At 44.3% G+C, this 20192-nt stretch overlaps 1 protein-coding gene across 2 annotated transcripts in view; it reads right to left on the bottom strand.

Annotated features, from left to right (window-relative positions):
* Positions 1–20192, bottom strand: part of SNX9 (sorting nexin 9) — a 798250-nt gene that overhangs the window by 76733 nt on the left and 701325 nt on the right. For both annotated transcript variants that reach the window (XM_086927315.1, XM_086927314.1), the window contains one exon: positions 5520–5609. In XM_086927315.1, the coding sequence (XP_086783441.1) occupies positions 5520–5609 (90 nt within the window). The remainder of the gene's footprint in view (positions 1–5519; positions 5610–20192) is intronic.

Below are 20192 nucleotides of genomic sequence, written 5' to 3'. Positions count from 1 at the left end.
TTACTGTGAGAAGTTGGCCTGATATATGATGCTCACTAGTTCTAGTGATCACCTTGTATCAGTCCAAACAACCCTTATGGTGATTGGTTGTAAGTCAACCTTATAGGCCAGCTATCCTAATGATAGCATGGACAAAGCAGTCTTAGGCTAAACTCTTTTGGCATGGGAAGCCAGCGTTTTACCACATATAACCACTTGAATACCAAGTGAAAGGACCGCACACAGGTTGTTATGAAAATAAACAATATATTTATTAATAACAAACATCTCTGAACTCTTTATGAGGTCAGAGGGCTAAGCACATGACAAGTCTGTTAGGAAAAATACGTTTAAGTTGCACGAATTACAATGGTGCCCTAGGGGCACGAGAAAACATATACTAAACAAGTGGTATAAGGAAATCTATAGAAGGAATGGAGCTGTCCAGAGGCTGTAGGATCGCTGGGACTACACTATCCTAACCTTAGGTAAGTAATAGGAGGCCCACGGGACGCGTGTGCAGAGTGTGAACTCACACGCGAGATGCGTAACAAAGTCAATGGACAGTGCAAATTACGAAAAGGTAAGTATTAGACAGTTCCGACTAGCTAGGACTAAAACGACTGGAAATCTGGACACTAGGAGAGTCAATCTACACTTGAGCACCGAAATGCTCTTGTTACCTCACCCACGGGCTGCGAGTGCATAGGTGTCAAAGTGTGTCGGGTTTCCGCGTTGAAGTCTATGGAGCCTTGAAGAAAGATGCTGCAGGCGACCAGGAGGAAGCTGTCCGGAGTGATCCAAGGGTGGATCAAGGAAGATGAAGACTTGAAAGCAGAGGGGACAATGTTCACAGTCACTAGCCAGTGACTGGTGTGGAACCAGGAAGGAACCAGATGCTGTCGTCGCGATAAGGTGAAGAGTGGACGCTTGACTCTGCAGCCATGTGGACCAGGAGGTGTCTTCGACGACCAGAATGGAGGCACGAGCTGTCCCACCCGGGCTCTCGCTGTCGGCTGTGTTGGTTCTGGATTCGGCGTCAACAGGCCTTGACAAAGGCAACCCACACGGTGGATGGAAAAGGCGTCTGGTGCGGACCAGGAGGGTCCGGGGTGCTTTTCCTTTGCAGGGAAGCAAGGGCCAGTCTGGAGCAACCAGACCAGCGGTGTAGTTTTCAAGGATCGTCGTCTAGGAGGCCACTAGCCAGCCGGCAAGTGACCAGACAACGCGTCGAGCAGCAATCAAGCAAATGGGCCCCATGCAGATCTCGTGGATGCTGGAAGGCTGAGCTTCTGTGCAGGAGCTGCTCGGGACTTGGGCTTCTCAATCCCCAAAGCACTTCGTCGAGGATGCCTCTGAAGTTGTGCTGGAAGCGAAGTGCAGTTTCTTCAAGATGGCCGGTCCCACGTGTCTCGTCGCACCCACGGATCTCAGCTGTGCTGCAGATGTGAGTTGAGGTCGGAGAGGTCTGGAAGTCCGGGTCTCATCGGGCTCTGAAGTCTGGATCCACCAGGGAAGACGACAAAGTGAACAGCTGGAACGCTTGATGGTGCCTGCATGTGCAGGGTGGTCACTCCTTGGCCACAAGGGAGATTTCTTCAGTCTTCTGTGGAGCAGAACGTCGAAGTCCAGAGTTTCTTCTTGTAGAGTTTCAAATCAGGATTAATCTAATTTGGAATGGGACCAGCTCCTACCTTTATTCTCCTAAAGGGGGCTGTACTGTGACTAGATCCCTCCTATGGGTGGGAACAGGAAGGGGGGTGGTTACACCCCCTATCCTTTGTCCGGTTTCGCGCCAGAGCTGGGCCTGGAGTGCCCCAGCAACTGGTTTGAACCGGTGTATGCACAGGGCACCTTGTGTGCCCCAGGCATGTCTCATTCCTTTCAGGCCTGTCCTACCCAATACACAAAACCCTGTCTGGGGTGGTGCTAGCACCTCCCAAGGCAGGAAACCCTTTGTCCAGGCCTACCTCGCTGGAAGGACTCCCAGCAGCAGGAGGTCAGACTTGTGTCTGTGGTGGCAGCATCCATTTTGTGATGCTGAGGCTCGAGTTAACTTTAACCGGGGTTCACAGTTACATACATGTCGTGTCCCTCTAAAAGGGTGGAATGCTACCCCTGTCGCCAGAACTGGCGAGGGGGTAGTATTCCAATTCGTATGACACCTTACTCAACATGTTTTGATAATGCTATGCCAAAGTTAGCAATAACCGCAAGGATTACAATGCACTTAAGAGTATATTGTATAGCGTTATCATGGAAACAGCAAAAGGACTTGGTTCCGAAAGCTGCAGACAGGCTCAGCTCATGCCAGAGCACCATCTCACATAATTCCAAGCACTCTGCCTCCAGGATTGTTAAGGCCTGCCATAGGAGTGACTTATAGGAGTATATGTGTCCATTTTAGGGTTAGATATAGGCATACTATATCTAAAGCAAAAGGGTGATTACACCACCTTGCCCCAGCTGATTGATCAGCCAGTTGAGTCAGATTTGGATGGCCAGCCAGGGGTGGCATAATACATGCTGCAGCCCCTGGTAGGCCTTGGGTGCACTTATGCCCTGGGTAACTATGGAACACTGTACAAGGACTTACAAGAGTGACCCAATACCAATTGGTAAATGCACCTAAAGTACATGGATGCCACTTTAAAGAGAGAACAGCCAGGCTATGTGTCTGATTAGCAGGCCCACAGCCAGGGAAAGTCGTAAACCAGTGAAGCAAAAAGCAAAAATCTGGGGTGACCATAGGATTGCAGACCCTACTCTCCTACAGTTACTATTCAGAGTATAACTCTAATGGTATTGATGGTTGATTATCCTTGTGCCCTTTTTTCTTATAATATTGCTTCTCATCGGTATAATGCCTTTGTGAGCCCTGTGATGGTTAGGTTCTGATTCATTCGATATTCTCTTACTTCTTTCAAGATCGGACACATCTAAAACAGACTAATGGAATGACTGGACGGTTCGCAGTCAAAGAAAGAGGAGATCAAGCAGGCATCGAATAGCCCTCACTAAACTGCAGCTGCCCACCACACAGGGCGGTCCTGGTGCCCCAGCCTTCGAATCATACTTCCTAGCGGCGCAACTACAATGGCTGTCGTACTGTACAGCGGGTAGGCACACCACGGAGACACATACAGTACAGGGCACAGTCCCTACCCCGGAGCTCGTCTGTCTACTGCTTCCGGGCACCAAACCGCGCCAGATTTGTCCGTTGCAAGTTTCAGTGGCCCGTTGATGTATGCTAAGAATTCATCGCATGTCGGCAGAGACCCCGCACTACTCTCCTCGACTGCCACTAGTCAGTTGGCCCAAACGCGAAGCTTACTTCACGACCACTACACTCCGGGCTTGGACGGAACGAGAGATAACCCAAGCGGAGGAGCTATTCACGGGTGGGCAGCTCTGCCCCTTTGAGCGGCTCATGGAAGAATACAATCTCCCTCCGGGGCAGTTTTAAATTCACCGACAACTCTTAGAGGGTTTCCGCCCACATTCTGACCTTTCTGCGGGCGAACCGGCAACGCATCCGGTCATTCACACCATTCTATATATGGGGATAGGCCGACACCTGGTTACCTGGCTATATAAGGCCATTAGAGATCTGATTAATAGACCACTGCATGCTCTCCGAGCCACTTGGGAGGACGAAATTGGGAGACAATTACACAATGGGGAGTGGGGACGAGCACTGGAATTCCCCAAGAAAGTATCCAGAAATGCACGATTTAAAAATATTCAGTTTTACGTCCTACACAGAGCATATCAAACTCCGGCGCGTCTGCAGCGTTTCATCCCAGATACCCCCTTCCTCTGCGCCAGATGTTGCGCATCAGGCGCGCATTTCCAGCACATGTTTTGGAGCTGCCCCTCACTTCGCCCATACTGGTCCAAAGTCCTAGACACGCTTACAGACCTTACAAGCCTCACAGGTCTCCACACGTGGGAAACAGTTACGCTAGGTATACTCCAAAAACTCATAAGGTACAGGTCCGCTTCGCGTCCCTAGCCACACTCCTAGCCAAACAAAATATTGCCATGACCTGGCGAACTACATCAGGCCCCCCAATAGAGGCATGGGTGGGAACAGTACAGAAGTGGACGAAAGCAGAACAGGAGACACTGAGGGAGGAGGAAGCGAAGGGCCTACGTAAACATCCTATATCGCTCGAATGGGCCTTACTATCCCACCAGTTTGAGCAATCACACTCTTCGCACTGATCCCCATGCCTCTCAACACAGTCCCACAAGCCCAACGGCGTGTCCCACACAGCGAAGTATGCACGCCACTGCCCCTCCTATCCTGCCCGCCACGTGAAGTAGAAGCCTCCCCGCTGTGCACTACGCTGTATAATTATACCCGTAGACACTGTCCCACGGACAGCCTTCAAACAGGGCTGGGCCATGCCAACGGCCTCTCACTAACTTGTCCCAGAAAATACCCATGATGCCTACGCTCCGACTCCCTCCTCCCCTTCCCCCGCTTATCCCCAGTTACCTCTCCCTGGTTCCCACCGGCAACACGTTACAGAGAGAGAACATCAAGTGAACTGCAACTGCAAGTGTGTCCGCCGCACACACGATGAACGTTCTATTGGGACATAACAACATCATGGTTGCTACAAATAGTGCATATTACCATGTAACGTGCTTGTACTGTATTGGGAATGTTAATAAAAACATATTTAAAAAATAAATAAATGAGATGATTGACTAACCAGGTCAGGTTGTCCGCTAGGGTTTGGTCAATCCTTGTAATGTGCAATGGGGGATTAGCAGGAACATCTGTTCTTGGAAGAGCCACTACTAGACAGAAATAGTATAGAGATTGACTTACCCTTGTTTCATGAGAGGGAAAACTGTAGTTTTGGGTTTGAATCATTACCACAGAGGAAAGCTGCCAATGCAAAGATGACCACTCCCTCTTCCAGGAGATGTGCTGCCCTAATCTCCGCTCCTCGGACCTCCCACTCTGCTATCCAACACAGCGCTTGTCCTGGACCCTTACTACTCAAAGAATACAATGAGGCGCTCCAGCAAAAAGATATAGTAACATCATTCAACATCTTCTGGGCTAAGTGAGAGATGGGTCTCAATTTCCCTCCTTCTGACAAGAAGACACAGTTTTATCTTTTGTTACACTTCCACCACGTTAGTGTGTGAAGGCCATCAACAGAACAAAGCCCCATCTAATATACTTGTCCCATGCCCTTTCTGACAATATGTATAACATTTTCGACTTTCTTTCATGCTTGTAAAGGCAAAGTTGCTTTAAAACAGAGATTACATCTGCGCTTAGTGAAGATCCTGAAGGTCCCTAAATACACATTTTTCATTTAATAAAAGTATGCACATACAATCGATATTTTTTTCTGATAGACTTACTGTTACACAGCTGAATTAGGAATATCATACTAAAACAATAAAAAACTTGATACTTCCAGGAACGAAACTCATAATGGCCTACATATTGTCTGAAGGTAATTCCTTTACCTATGTTACAATTTATAAAATATTAATCTAAATGGGCTTACCTTATGAGTGCCAATGATGTCTGGAAAACAACCCAAAAAGCCCTTATATTCATGGTTAGTTTCCATGAGGAAGTGAAGATCTTTCCTCGGCTGTAAACGAATTATAAAAATATTATGTAAAATTAATCTATACAGAGAATGTCGTCAGCAGATACAAGGCAAGTTTCTGCCACGAAAAGCATTTGCACAGTTAGCTCTCAGAAAGGTTCTCCAAATAAGATGTTACCATTTTGAACCATGTGGTCAAGCAAGCCCAAATGCAATTTCTGAGAGTATGCCAAAGCCAAGACATTTTATCAATCTTTCAACCATAAAAGAATAAATAGAGTAACATTTGGCAAGGGGTAAGCACCGAGGAGAGTGGAACTGCCCCACATATGAAAACACTTGAAAAGCTTCCGTAATCAGAGCAGCCCCAATATAAAAGACAACAAACTACTTACCTTCAGTAATTTTCTTCCTGATAAATATTACCGTTCCCACAGATTACTTTTGCAAATCCCTTTGCAGGCATCAGACTGATCTACACATTTTCCTAGAATAACAAGTCACAGGCAGCAAGGGCCAGATGCACAACCATTTGCTTTTGCGACTCGTAAATTGTGAGTTGCAATTTGCGAGTAGCAGAAGCAAATGTACAACAGTGTCAGAGACACTGTCAGTGATTCCCAATGGAGTCCCAAAATGTAAGGTTCATAAATATTAATGAGACACTCGCAATATGCGACCCCATTGGGAATGGCTGGCCCTCCCAGGAATGGTGACCTGCTGGGCTCAGCAAACCTCTGGGACTGCTTTTCAATAAAGCAGTTATTTTTATTAAATGCAGCCCGTTTTCGTTTAATTTTTTAAGGACAGGTAGTGGTACCTGAGACCACTGCCTGCTCTTAAAAAATATTTCTGAGCCTGTCACAAAGGGGAGGGACCCCTTCACATTTGCGACACCATTACCACCTTCGTATTCGGAAGGGAACGCCCCTTCCTAATAGAGTTGCTAAACACCATTTTGCGAGCCGCAATTTATTTGCGACTTGCAAAATAGTGTTTGTACCTTGACCACATGTTTTTAGCATGCGCAAATGGGTCACAATCCCGTTTGAGCATGCTAAATACCGTCGTACATCTGGCCCCAAGTGCCATTGGATGAGACCTTGAATGTAGCTTTAAAGAGTAACGATACTCAAGCCAGGAACTTTTTTAAGTGCCTTCAGACATAGGATTCAGAGCTTCCACAATTTTATCGGTTCTTTTTGTTCTTCAGGGAGAGTTATATTTTTTTCCGAAGAAATCTCTCAAGGTATCATGTTCACACCAAACACTTTGGCCTCCAAGCCCTGTAACATGTACTGTAGAGGAGCGTCAAGATGGAGGTCGCACTTTAGAAGTGCTCGGGACCCCTCCATCATCCGCTCCTTAATCCACCACCACCGGAGAGAGCTCGTCTTGATATCCTGCTGCCAAAACTACCCTTAGCATAGGACTCGGGCCTGGGAGCGGAATCAGTGATAATAGGATTCCAAAACCGGACCTTGCCGTGGAACTCCGGGCCGCCCTGGGTCCAAGATGGGGGCTCCAGCTGGAGACGGCTTCAGACTCCTCACAGCGGTGCTGTTATCTCTGGCCACTCCTTCTGCTGTGTGGAGAGAGGAGACCCCGCAGAGCTGTCTGTATCGCCCTGTTAATTCCCAGTCCTGGTCTTTCCGGTACCAGGTTGGGGCGAAACGGCTATTCAGAGCGCAGAGTGCCGCGGACGGAAAGACGGCGGCGGACGGGGCAGGACAGGAGCGAGTAGTTTCAGCTCCGACGGCCCCCGGCAGCTCCTTGGCTTCCCGGCATCCAGCATCCAGCAGCCCCATGGATTCCCTGGCGGCAGTCTGACCTCTCGGCCTCCGACTTCCGGCTGCAGGCTCCCGCATCAGCGGTATTTCCTTCTATTTCTTCTTTTCGGGCGGGGGATCGGCCCTCAGCACTTTTCGCATTTCTTCACATACGCCACACATACCGTACTGAGCACCTCACTCTGTAGCGGTGACAGCAGTGCGGAATTCGTCAGCGGCTTCATCACAGGGGGTCTAATTGCAATCATAGACCCAGTAGCTCCTTTAGAAAAATAGAAGAAAAAACCTTGTTCCATTGCAGCCTCCATGTCGAAGGAGGAAGGGGCGCACCGCTCTACTCCAGCTGCTTCAACACACAGCATTGCCCCCACATCGCCCCACTTATACTGTGCGAGATAATTGGACATTGTTGCACACTGTTGCACTGGGGCAGCATACAGAGCAGCGAGCGTGACTGTCTTTAGAGTAATTCATGGCAAAATCCACGAGTATAACAACAAAGTATTTTTCAATATTTCCCCAAACAAGTAAAATCTCAAACCAGCAATATAGTGGCATATTTGCAACAACTTCCAACACCCAGCAATAGGTTGGCAAATCACATAGATGACTGTACCCCACCAGTTAACCAAGTCATATTACGAGAAATAAAAGCAAACACAATTTACTGAGCGGTGGTAAAAACAACTTGTCCCCACCCTGCAACAGAGGGGACCATACAATCAGGAGACATCATAAGCCACCGAGTTAATCGCTCGCAAAGCAACGAAGGCCGAAACTGCCTAGAAGAAATAGTAAAGCTAAAATTAATCCCACATTACACATCACAAGGAAACCATGACATTCTAAATCGTAGTGCAATATTCAAATTGGCAAATGCAATAGAAACGTTAAACCACCTGAATACAACCCAAAAATGACAGTTGTAAACTGGAGTGACCCAAAAATTACAACAGATATATGGAACCACAGATACTTTTTTGCCAAATGGGGAATCGAAATAGGAACTATAGAAACAGAAAGATATCCCGGGCCTTTAAGTCTAACAACTAAATCAAGATCAGCATTGGATAGTGGAATACTCCTGGGGGCAGCAGGTCCCTCAGGAGAGTTGGATAAATCTACGTATCATCCACCAAGTAACACCTCAAGCAGCATCTGAAGTAGCAAGTCAAGTCTGAAAAGTTCTTTTTTCAATCACTTGGGACATGGAGACAAAGGGAAATACTTCATGAAAAAGTAAACTACAAATGTGTTCATGGAATATCAACGGCTGGCTCTTGCCCAATGCAGGATCCCACCCTTTGATGGGGGTTTGGGAATGACTAACCTGTATCTATATATACACAGACTGGTTCAAAGGCGGTTGGTCGGATCCAGCATACAGAGTGGAACTACATGCCCTGGGCCTATCTAATATCCAGGGGATGCTGTACGGGGAATCATTCCCATAACCCTGTCCGATGTAACGCAGGGAGTGCTCCTGGCCTGTGGGGCCCCTCAGCGCCATACCCACTGGTCGGGCAAACTGACTCAATATACCCCACTTTGGCAGGGCACTTGGCTCCAGGAGGTTGCCAATTTATCTGGCTTGAAAGCATGGGAGCTCATTGGTGTCTGACAGCTGGAGGACGTATGGAGAGGTGACCGCATACGTACCTTTCAGGACCTTCAACCCGGTATTCCTTGCACCCCTCACAGTTTTTCTGGTACTTGCAATTGCATCATGCCCTCAGCTCCCACAACTCAGAAGGTCCCTCCTTACCTGAATACAGCCCACTCAAAGCCCAAATCATGACGGGCAACCAATGGGGGGATTTCCCCGCATTTATCGTTCCCTCACGAATAACACTCCCACCACGCTACACCAACTTAAAGGCCAGTGGGAGGGATGGCTCGGAACCCTGGATGATGAAGTTTGGAGAGACGCACTAATGATACCAGAAAAATCAGAGCCTCTGCGAGGCTCTGTCTGGTCCAAATATACTATCTCAAAGCCGCCTACCTTACACTGCTGTACCTCAACCGCGCAGGCTCAGGCCAGACGCGTTATGCCCTCGTTGTATCCTATAACAAGCTGATTTTTAGGTTTCGCCTGGGGCACGGAGCTCCTAGCTCCGCCCCCAGGAGAAATCTTATGTCTCTACAGTGTACTGCTTAGTCCCGTCCTCTGTTCCATTGGCTAGCTCCATAAATGGAGGCTAGCCATTGGAACAGAGATCTGTCCGTCATGGCCGGACCAGATTCGTGGGCGTTCCTGCATTTTTTTCCCTCTCCACCCTTTTTGCATCGTCATCGGGCAGTGGGCGGAGTTTCATTTTTTTTTGGGTGTTTGTTTTCGTCATTATGCCGACCACCGGAAGAAGTCCAGGTGAATGCCCGTTCCCGCCCCCCCTCCCGCTGAACGTGTGCTGTTCCCGCCCCCCCTGTCCGTGTCCGACCCCCCTCCCGCTGTCCGACCCCCCTCCCGCTGTCCGTCCCCCCTCCCGCTGTCCGTGTGCCCGTAGGTGCTTGTGGTATTCTCTGCAAGTCCTCTGTCTTTTTTTTTTTTTTTTTTTTTTTTTTTTTTTGACAATCTATTAGTAATGAAGTCACAGCGCCAAGATGCTCCATGGAGTGTGCGTGCGCTATATAAAAACACATAAACATCAAACATCAAACATCTTCCAGTGCAATCCCGTGGGACCGAGCAATTTCTACAGCATACAGCGGAATGCGAGGCATCCGACTTTCTTCTGCTTGCTTAGATTAACAGGGCCACGTTTGAGCCCCTGAGCATGGAGCGGCCGAGACGTCACATTCAAAGCAGATCCTCACGGGATCCCGTTTGCAAATGACTGCGATGAGGCGAATGACAAACACATAAATGGCTGAAATGTATTTAAATAGTTGAGATGCAGAGTGCCTGGGAAGAGCGAAAATATGTAATATTTATTTGAAGAGAGTTTTAACGAAATGTCCATTTTCTAAACATCACTCAATTTTTTAATCACATTTCAAACCTCTGCGCGCACACGCACGCACGTACGCAAGCACACACACACACATCATTTCACCGCTCAAAGCAGTTTCTCGTATAGATGGCCACAATTCCCCTGAAAACAAATCAGCAGCTTTTGCCCCTAATCTCACTGCCTCCTATCTGGAACAAGCTGCGCTTGGAAGAAATCCTGCAACTACAATGTATGTGACAAGAATAACAAAAATGTAAAACATATGTCAAAGTAAAAACCAGCATTGGACACATTTTTCCTGCCACCTTATGCTTTTGGGTTTCAAAAACTATGTTTGCCTGCATCTCAATAAACCAAATTAGAAGCTCTTTCTCAGCAGTGGAGACCATGGTTCGCACACAAATAATTACCAGAACAGTTTTTAGACGATAGCCCTTGACAACCATGGGTTGCTAGCCCTCTGATGTTGAGTCGCCAAGTGCTGGAGGAGGAAACTAAGCAAATATGAGCACAAATTTGAACAGGGAAGGAAATACATTGAAATGGTTTTCTTTTATTTTAAAGTTGAAGGAAGCAGATGGACATATTAACTTTCAATTAAAGACTGACTTTACTGAGACAAAACCAAACAAAACATTTCCTACAATCGTGTATAACTAAAAAATTTAAAATGTGATTCCCTATATTAAGAAGCTGTGCTAATTTGGGGTGATTTTTTTTTGTTGCTGTATATTGATGCATGCCGTCTATTGTACTTACAAAACCATGTGGTTCCAGCACAGTACGATGATTTAATAACATGCTGCCCAGTGGGCTGCAGACCAGCTGTGCAACCTCAGATGTAAAAAGTGACCAAAACATCGAGTTTTCTCAGTGAAAAGAAATATATTGATTGAACTCTCCTCCATGGTTCATTAGACTAAATGCTGTGCCAGCAGGGATTCTCCATATGGTACAATGATGGTTTCCTGTAAGGAGATACCTGACTCAAAATCTATGGTAAAAGGGTTAATGGCAGAGTAATAAATCATGCAACAAATGATGCATTATGAGACTGGAGACTGGGGAAATTTGTATTGTAAAATAATGAATAGTTTGTTCTTAATATAGCTCTACAGACCATACTTCCACCATTTCTAAGCACTGTAAGCGATTAAGTATTATTATTACCCAGTTTAATAGTATTCAATTTACTGGCCTGGGAAAGAAATAATAAAGTCAGAGCTGGTCTTGACCTAATACTAATCTATGTGGGGGTGTGGCAGGTAAAGAGTCGTATTTTAATTAGAGGCGCGGGTGAATGACACTTATAAACGAGAGCCGGGAGAGGCTGGTAGGGAAAAGTAGCCATGAATATTCTAAGCCATAGCTTTTGACAGGTCACTTTATCATGTTACCAGAGATTTGTGTCCTATTGCATTGACAGTACACATTCGCAGAGCTAGGGACTCGGGTAACAACCTTGGTCCCAGGTCTTGAGGTATCATTTACAGACCAGCGACGTCTTTCAGTTTCACTAGAAAAATTGGCGGAGTCCGTGCTGTTAATATTTTCTTCTATATTTTTCGTTGTGTGTGGCTGGTGGGCTTTACTTGTCTTTCGAAGGACTGGTATGTGTGCTGCCAGACGTTAAGGGCGACCAGATGACTCCATGTCACTGGGATGCAACTTATCGAGTTCTAGTTTTGAGTTCACATATCCGTGCCTCCATTTTAATTGAGCTAGTTGGACCAACAGACCTGAGGACAATGATGGGTCAAAGCAAAGTCCATGAATAGTCAAGTGGTGTCCCAGTGATATGGAACCATCTGGTCACTGGGTATGTGCATGGATAGCTGTGATTATAGTGTGTTCCTGCCCTCACACAGTCCCATTCAATCTACCTAGCTGTGCAGTGTTGCTGTAGTATGCTGCGTGTTGTCTGTGGAAAGGGATATTTTCTTTTGAAGAAATAAGTACTGTTGTGATCTTAGTTAATTCCTTTACAGGTTGTGATTGATTACTTGTGGTTCAGTGATACCTAGCTATACGGTATATTGCATCTGAGTTTGATATGTATTCAGTGTTAGTTATGTTTAATGTATTCTGTTGGTGGTGTTTGTTGCTTAAAAGAACAGTTGTGTGAGCCTCAACTTAAAAATAACAGTAACAACACAAACATCTTCACGACTTATACGCACAAGTGCAGGTGCAGTATTTGTGTAGTTGTGTACCATTTATGCAGGTGTGTCCCAAACTGTGAGTGCAGCCCACTGCTGGGTACTTTGTTGGTTAACAAAAGTCCAAGCAACAAATAAAGATGAATTCAAATGTATTTCCGAGTGCAGAGTGACTGCAGAGTGCTAGGGAGTGCAGAGTGACTGCAGAGTGCTAGGGAGTGCAGAGTGACTGCAGAGTGCTAGGGAGTGCAGAGTGACTAGGGAGTGCAGAGTGCAAGGGAGTGCAGAGTGCAAGGGAGTGCAGAGTGCAAGGGAGTGCAGAGTGCAAGGGAGTGCAGAGTGACTAGGGAGTGCAGAGTGCAAGGGAGTGCAGAGTGACTAGGGAGTGCAAGGGAGTGCAGAGTGCAAGGGAGTGCAGAGTGCAAGGGAGTGCAGAGTGACTAGGGAGTGCTAGGGAGTGCAGAGTGCTAGGGAGTGCAGAGTGACTAGGGAGGGCTAGGGAGTGCAGAGTGACTAGGGAGTTCTAGGGAGTGCAGAGTGACTAGGGAGTGCTAGGGAGTGCAGAGCGACTAGGGAGTGCTGTGCAGTGCTAGGGACTGCAGAGTGACTGCAGAGATTAAGCTAATGGCAATGTAAATGACAATGCCATTTATTTATCTGTTTTCAAAACCAACACATAAATACACATTTTGTCATTTACAATGCCAATAGCTCTAACTTTTCCAAAGGCGATACCATTGCATTGTAAATGCTTGTTTCCACATGGTATGGCTTTGCCCCATTGTTGCACGCTTTTGGGAATCTGTGGTGGGGGAACTCACCGAGGTCCTAGGCTGGGAGGTTCTCCTTAACCCACTGAATATGCTCCTGGGGGTTACCAAGGGGTTGGATGGATCCAGAGCTGACAAACTCTTCCTGAACACAGCTTTGATGGTGGCCAAGAGGGACACTTCGGCTAACTGGTTGAACCCGGTTGCACCCACGATGGCGCAGGGGGTGGAATGGTGCGCTGCGCAGGAAAAGCCCTTGTATGAGGCCAGGGGATGTCCAGCAAAGTACCACAAAGTATGGGGCAAATGGGTGGGGCTGCTGGACGACTGACATTCCGCCTGTGCATCTGCGGCCTCGCTGTGATAATCTACTCTGCCCTCTTTCATGTCATATGCGTTTCAAAGGGTTTGCTCGATGCTATAATGATGCCATGTATCTGCTGTACACTGCTGTCTCTAATTGGTGCTGGTCTTCGGTTCTATTTTTGTTTGTTTTCACCAAAATCAATAAAATTGGTTATCAAAAAACAGGTACTGTAAACTGATATCAGTAATACATTCTCATGAATACAGAATTTAGTGCCTGGGGTAGAAAATACTGAATTCTGCACTAAACATGGAGAATGTCTTTCTTACATGAGAATCGCAGATCCCAACACGCTTGCGAGGTCTGTAGCACACGAGTGAGTTCATTGCTGAAAATGTACCTTCCACAGATGCAACGTTTCTGTCCCTTGACATAAGCTTGACTAAAGCAGAGGGTGAGAAGCAGGGGCTCAGTAAGAAGATCCTACATTTACAATTCTCTGTAGCAATGCCCAATGAAGGGAGCAAAGAATACAATGATTCTCGCAACTGCATATTGCCAGAACGGATTTGCTTCCAGTTAGAGATCTAGTCCTTGGAGGAGATGATGCAGTCCTCAAATATCTAACTCCTGGATAATGCCTGCCAAGATCCTCACTGGGACGATTCAGTGGTTTCTTGTGGAGGGGACGTTCGTTCTCTCAACATTGTGGTTCTGTGACTATACAGGCTTAACACCAGGAGGATGGAAGGTAGGGTTAAACCCATAGGCACAGTTATTGCTGAGTCTCGGTGCACCCTCAGAGTTGTAAAGCATTTTGTATGCTGTGTCTACTCTATCTGTTGGAAGCGAATAGATTTGGATCCTCCTTGACCACAGTAAATCTGTTGCAATTAGAGGAAAGAACTGCAACAAATCAAGAAAAAGCTAATAGGTCTGGATGCTGCACCCTGACATCCAGGGCCACAGTAAAATACATGGAAAATCACACAGACAGTACTGAATACAATACACATGATTTTTTGTTTATTTGCTGGTTTCTAACTTCATTGTGCTCGACATTGCACAAAGTAGATTTTTCTTGTTCTAGTTGTGGGAATATAGGGATCTGTAGTAAGGAGAAGTGAATTCTTGCCCTATACCCTTCCTTTCCCCTTTGTTATGGGGGAGGACAAAGGGCTTTTCTTGTGGCCCATTGTGGCAGAGTGGTATTGTTTGAGATGGCTATAATCGTCATGAGGACAGCAGTCTTTCCTGTGTGTTGATGTATTATGTATTCGCTTGTTACGAGTTGGTAACGTCAATAAAAATGACTGAAACATTACAGATGAGATTTGGTTGGCCTGTCGGAAATCTATTCTCGAGGTAGCATTAAAAGGATGTAGTTTGCTTTTATCATCAGGATATTCAGGGTTTTTGTTTGGCCGCCATGAGATGAGAGGAGTTACTCAGATCTTCCCAGGGCCCTTCAAAGGCCCAGGGAGAATTTATTGTTGGGAACTCAACATTTAGCCAGGATGGTGTTGACTTTGTTTAATCAATTTTTTCAGAATATTGATAGAAAGCACTTGAGTTTTTTTATTTTCTCCTCTGGTTGGGATACCAGTTACGACGCTTTTCCTACAGTGCCAGAACACTATCAGAGAAAAGGCAACAAACCAGCAACTTAGGTGTTGCATTAGGAAGCAGAGCAAGTACTTTGTCCCTAGGAGTCAAGTACCTCAATACAGCGCCACGAATGTGCTGGATATATATATATATATATATATATATATATATATATATATATATATATATATATATATATATATATATATATATATATATCTCGGAAGCCCTTGTTCACAAGCGGAGAACAAAAACCACAAGCCATCTTTGAATATTTAAAGAGAACCCGCCTTCACATCTCAGCAGTGCCGATCACGTGATCCAAAGACACTGAAAAAATACTATTGTGTGAATGTTCGATATAACATCATTCTTAAAATTAATACACAAACTCTAGCGGTAGCAACAAATGAATAATGGCATAAATGCATAGTAATAACACATATCTGTATAAACACATTTAGAATTGAGATAAGTCAAAGGATAAATCCTTAAATCTCTATAAAATGCAAACAGAATGATTTAAATTCATTACAATTCATGGATAGTAAAATAGACGGAAAATTCATTTTGGCATACGGTACAATTTCTCTATTTAAACAAGCAGCAAGTATGGTTGTAGTGCAAAACTGTGCACAAAAGACTAGAGCAAATATATTCTAAAGTGCTAACTGTGTGATAAATATTAAATATGGCCACAAATAACAATAAAATCAGGTAAACACCTGATTTCATTATTAAAATCATATAAATAACATTTTATCATAAACACAGTTAAAAAAGTGCAAAAAAGTGATAAAAAGAGGGGATGGAAAGCAAAAATATAGTTGAAAAAATGGGGAAAGTCACTCTTTCTATAAATATTTAATATTTACGCATTTTCAAGTATATAAATAAAAAAGGAGGAAAGTAATTCAATTCAGTTTCTGGCGGGAAAGTCAAAGATACTCAGAGATCAAAGTCAAAAATGAGCATCAATGGAATACAGGCAATATGTCAGGACATGTTATTCAGGTATTCTAATATATGTATGTTAACAAATATATATAAAATACACATAAATAAAATACAAACATAGAAAATAGATACCGACAATAAAAATGGCAGTCGTTCAGATCTAAAATAGCAATTAAAAAACGGGGAACAGATCATCATTGAAAATTGTACATGTCTTCTGTGTTGTTCAACCTGTTCGGCCATTTGCTATCAAATTCCAGAATCATGGTGGTTTCAAGTTGCCTTAACCTGTGTTCTCTAATACCACCTCTACGTGACTTTGGAATGGCCGCTACAACGTAATATTTCAAACATGTGTCAGGTTATTGTCATGGAATCTTTTAAAATGGCGTGCTACCGGATAGGCTTGATCATTGTGTAAAATTGCTATGAGGTGCTGGAGAATCCTGACATGCACCTGTAGCTTGGTGCTGCCGATATAATTCAAGCCACAGGTGCATGTCAAGACATACACAGCATAGTCTGTCTTGCAATTAAAACTACCAGCTATATCTGTGTCTTGAGAGCTGAAAGGAGTCTGGTAATGGGTTTTATTAATACCAAATTTACATGCTCTGCACGTGGAGCATTTGTGAAAACCAGGAGCAGGCTGTAACCACGTAGTGTTAGGACTCACTTCAGGACTGCATTTATCGAGGAGGGATCCCATACTTTTAGCCCTTCTAAAAGTAATAAGTGGAGAACTAGGTAATTCAGACCCAAGCACTACATCCGTTAAAACTATGGGCCAATTCTTCTTAATGATAGTTCTAATTTTGTTTTCCTCATTACTAAATGCAGTAACTAGTCTAGGACATTGAGTATTGACAACAGCATTACCACTGTTCAAGCTGTTGTCAGAGCTTTCAATGTCATTGGAAGTTGGAAGCAGTAGACTCTCTCTGGGTCGCAAGTTGGCTTTCTCTATAGCCTGATTTAAAATAGTATCCGAATAGCCTCTCATTTTCAATCTAGCCTTCATGTCTTTGATACATGCTTCAAAATCGCTGGTGGTACTGCATATTCTCTTAAGTCTGAGAATTTCTCCATACGGAATGCTGTTAATCGTATATTTGGGATGTGGGCTAGTGGCATGTAGGGTTGTGTTGCCCGCGGTGGGTTTCCTGAAAAGGGTAGTTTCTATCCTGGCATTACTGATATATACTTTCACGTCCAGAAATTCAATTTCTTTCTTGTTAATGTGGGACGTGAAATTTAAATTGAGGGTGTTGTCATTAATTTCTTTTAAAAACATAGAAGCCTCATTTTAATCACCCTGCCAGAGAATAAAGATGTCATCGATATAACGAAGATATCTGACTATCTTCTCATTAACCCACACTTGATGTTGTTTATTCAGGACCTGTTCCTCCCACCAGCCAACGTGTAAACACGCGTAGCTGGGGGAGAAACAGGATCCCATCGCCACCCCTCTGAGTTGTTTGAATAACTAATTCCCAAACAAAAAGTAGTTATTGTGCAGACACCATTCGATTAGACTGATTAAAACCTTATTGTGCTGATAAAACTCAATAGCTCTTTTCCCAAGAAAGTGTTCAACAGATGCTAAGCCTTGGCTATGGCTGATGCTGGTATATCAAGATTCTACATCTAAAGTTATCAACAGCATATCCTCATTCTATTCGAGTTCATTTATTTTCTGCAGAAAGTCACTTGTGTCTTTGACATAGCTGGGTAAACTTTTAACCATGTCCTGTAGAAAAAAGTCAATATATTGACGGACCTGTTCGCTGGCACTATTTATAGCCGAAATGATGGGTCTTCCAGGTGTGGGAATTATGCATTTATGAACTTTAGGAATTAGGTAAAGCACTGGAAGGACAGGGAATTCATTGTTCATAAATTAGAATTCCTCAAATGAAATTAAGCCTTCTCTACGCCAATGAGACAGTATTTTCAATAAAGTCTCTTTTGCTTTAACATAATCTTTATGAGACGTTCTTTCATAGCAGTTGGTGTCAGCTAATTGTCTTTTTGCCTCCGTTATGTATTATTTCTTGGGCCAGATGACCAAATTGCCACCTTTATCTGAGTTCTTTATCACAATATTGGTGTTGTCATGCAGTTTCTTCATGAGTCTGTTGTATTCCATTAGCTTGCAACTGTTTTTCTTTTTCTTTGCTCTTGAACATTTGTAAAGTTGTTTTATGTCATTAGTTACACAATCATGGAAGGTGTCAACAGCATCTTTTGTCATTAACGGGAGGAAGGTAGATTTCGCTTTAAAGGGTGTTATACCCGCACCTTTCTGTAACATATTGATCTTGGTTAATCTGGATTGGGTCTTGATAGCCATATCCTGCTGCATAGGTTGAGAATCAGTAGCAGCTTCAAGATCATGCAAAGATAGAAGAGTAGAGACATCCGAAGTAACAAGGTTCGGCAGAACTGTGTGGGACTCGGAAAGATGAGAATCTGACTCTGTAGATTTTTTCATATTTTGCAGTGTGAAGAATTTTTTCAATTTAAGTTTTCTGATGAAGAAAAAAACATCTATGCACGTTGATGCATAGTTGAATGGTTGTTAAGGACAATAATTCAGTCCGAGAGATAAAAGTTGTTCTTCTGCTGTTGTTAATGTTACATCGGACGAATTGATAATAGAATGATCATCTTTTATTGTTTCTTGTGCCACATCGGTTTCTTTGTCTTTTTTTGTTGTTTTTTCTTTATGCTTCCTTCTTCTTTCTCATCTTCTTTTATTCCTGCATTTCTTGTGGCATTCCTTTGTCTCGGTCTCAGGGTTTGTAGTCTCTCTTCTTCTAAAAAATCTAACTCTTCTTCCAGATTTAATATTGGCGCTGTTTGTGTGTCTGCATCAAAGCTTGAATCACTAGTCAGTGATTCTGTTTCTATGCTGGTCGTGTCGTCGCCGGTTGCGTAAATTCCTTTAGCTGAGGCTGTGGTAGATGCAGTGATTTTGTTGACTTTATTGGTGCCTTTGTCACTGTATTGTTGCCGCTTTACGATGTTATACTTGCGTGCAAATGTGAAGATTTGACTGTTATTGTAATGCGCCTGATCTCTAGCGAACTTCTGAACTTTTCTGGTCTTAATTTTGTCTTCATGCTTTTTTAGTCTTTCAGCCATATTTTCTTTCAGTTTCTTTGTCACATCTGTTTCCTCAAACTTGTCAATCTCTAAGTTGAGTTTTTCAATTTCTTTTAGCACCTCCACATGATCTATGGCAGCATATTTAATGAGTATATGTACCAAGTTCATAGATGCTGCAAGATTACTTTGCCCCCACTCCTTCAGCATCAGGGGGTTGGGTTTGTCAAAACTGGGGTGCTAATAAAATACGCAAACCTCGAGAAACACAACCTGCTTCAGAATATTTAGTCAGCGAATAATGTGCCCCCAATTTAGTGATTTCTAATTTTCTGTTTTTCTCGAGCTGCTTTATTATTGCTTTCACGTCAGTAACATCGTTTTCTGCATCTTTATTTGGATTTTTATTAGCTCCGGTCACAACGGCTGGTATATTTCCAAATAACTCCTCCGCCTCCATCTCTCTAGCGTGAACAGTTTCCGCTGACAGGCTGGCTATGCCTGAAAATTCCACAAGTCGAGTTGCTGTAAATCGTGGAAACTGCGTTGTATCTTTCACCAATCCGATTACCTCTAAACCTATGCTCTGCCAATGACTCACCGCGTAGCGTTGAATGAAGTCCACGACAGGTCCTCCGACCCAGTTAATGTAAATCTTCACTTCGCTCTTCGCTTCTTTGAATCTTTCGGCTGCAATAGGGGGCGCGTTCGCCACAGTTCCCGTGAGGATTTTTGGCAAGGTGGTTTGGAAGGAGAAACGCCAACTTTCAGGGAAGCAAACCAACTTCCGTGTTTAACATGCAGGACAAACTCCGAAGCTACTTCCAATCACGTGGATCGGCGAAGCAGGAGACGGACCACAGGATCAGGTAAAGTGGAATTTTTATTTTAAATATAGGTAGCAATGACGCGTTTCGGGCTCGGAAGCCCTTGTTCACAAGCGGAGAACAACAACCACAAGCCATCTTT

Source organism: Lissotriton vulgaris, chromosome 6, assembly GCF_964263255.1.
Source record: "Lissotriton vulgaris chromosome 6, aLisVul1.2, whole genome shotgun sequence".
NCBI lineage: Eukaryota > Metazoa > Chordata > Amphibia > Caudata > Salamandridae > Lissotriton > Lissotriton vulgaris.
Note: the sequence above shows the minus strand (reverse complement) of the source record. Positions and strands in the feature narration are given on the sequence as shown.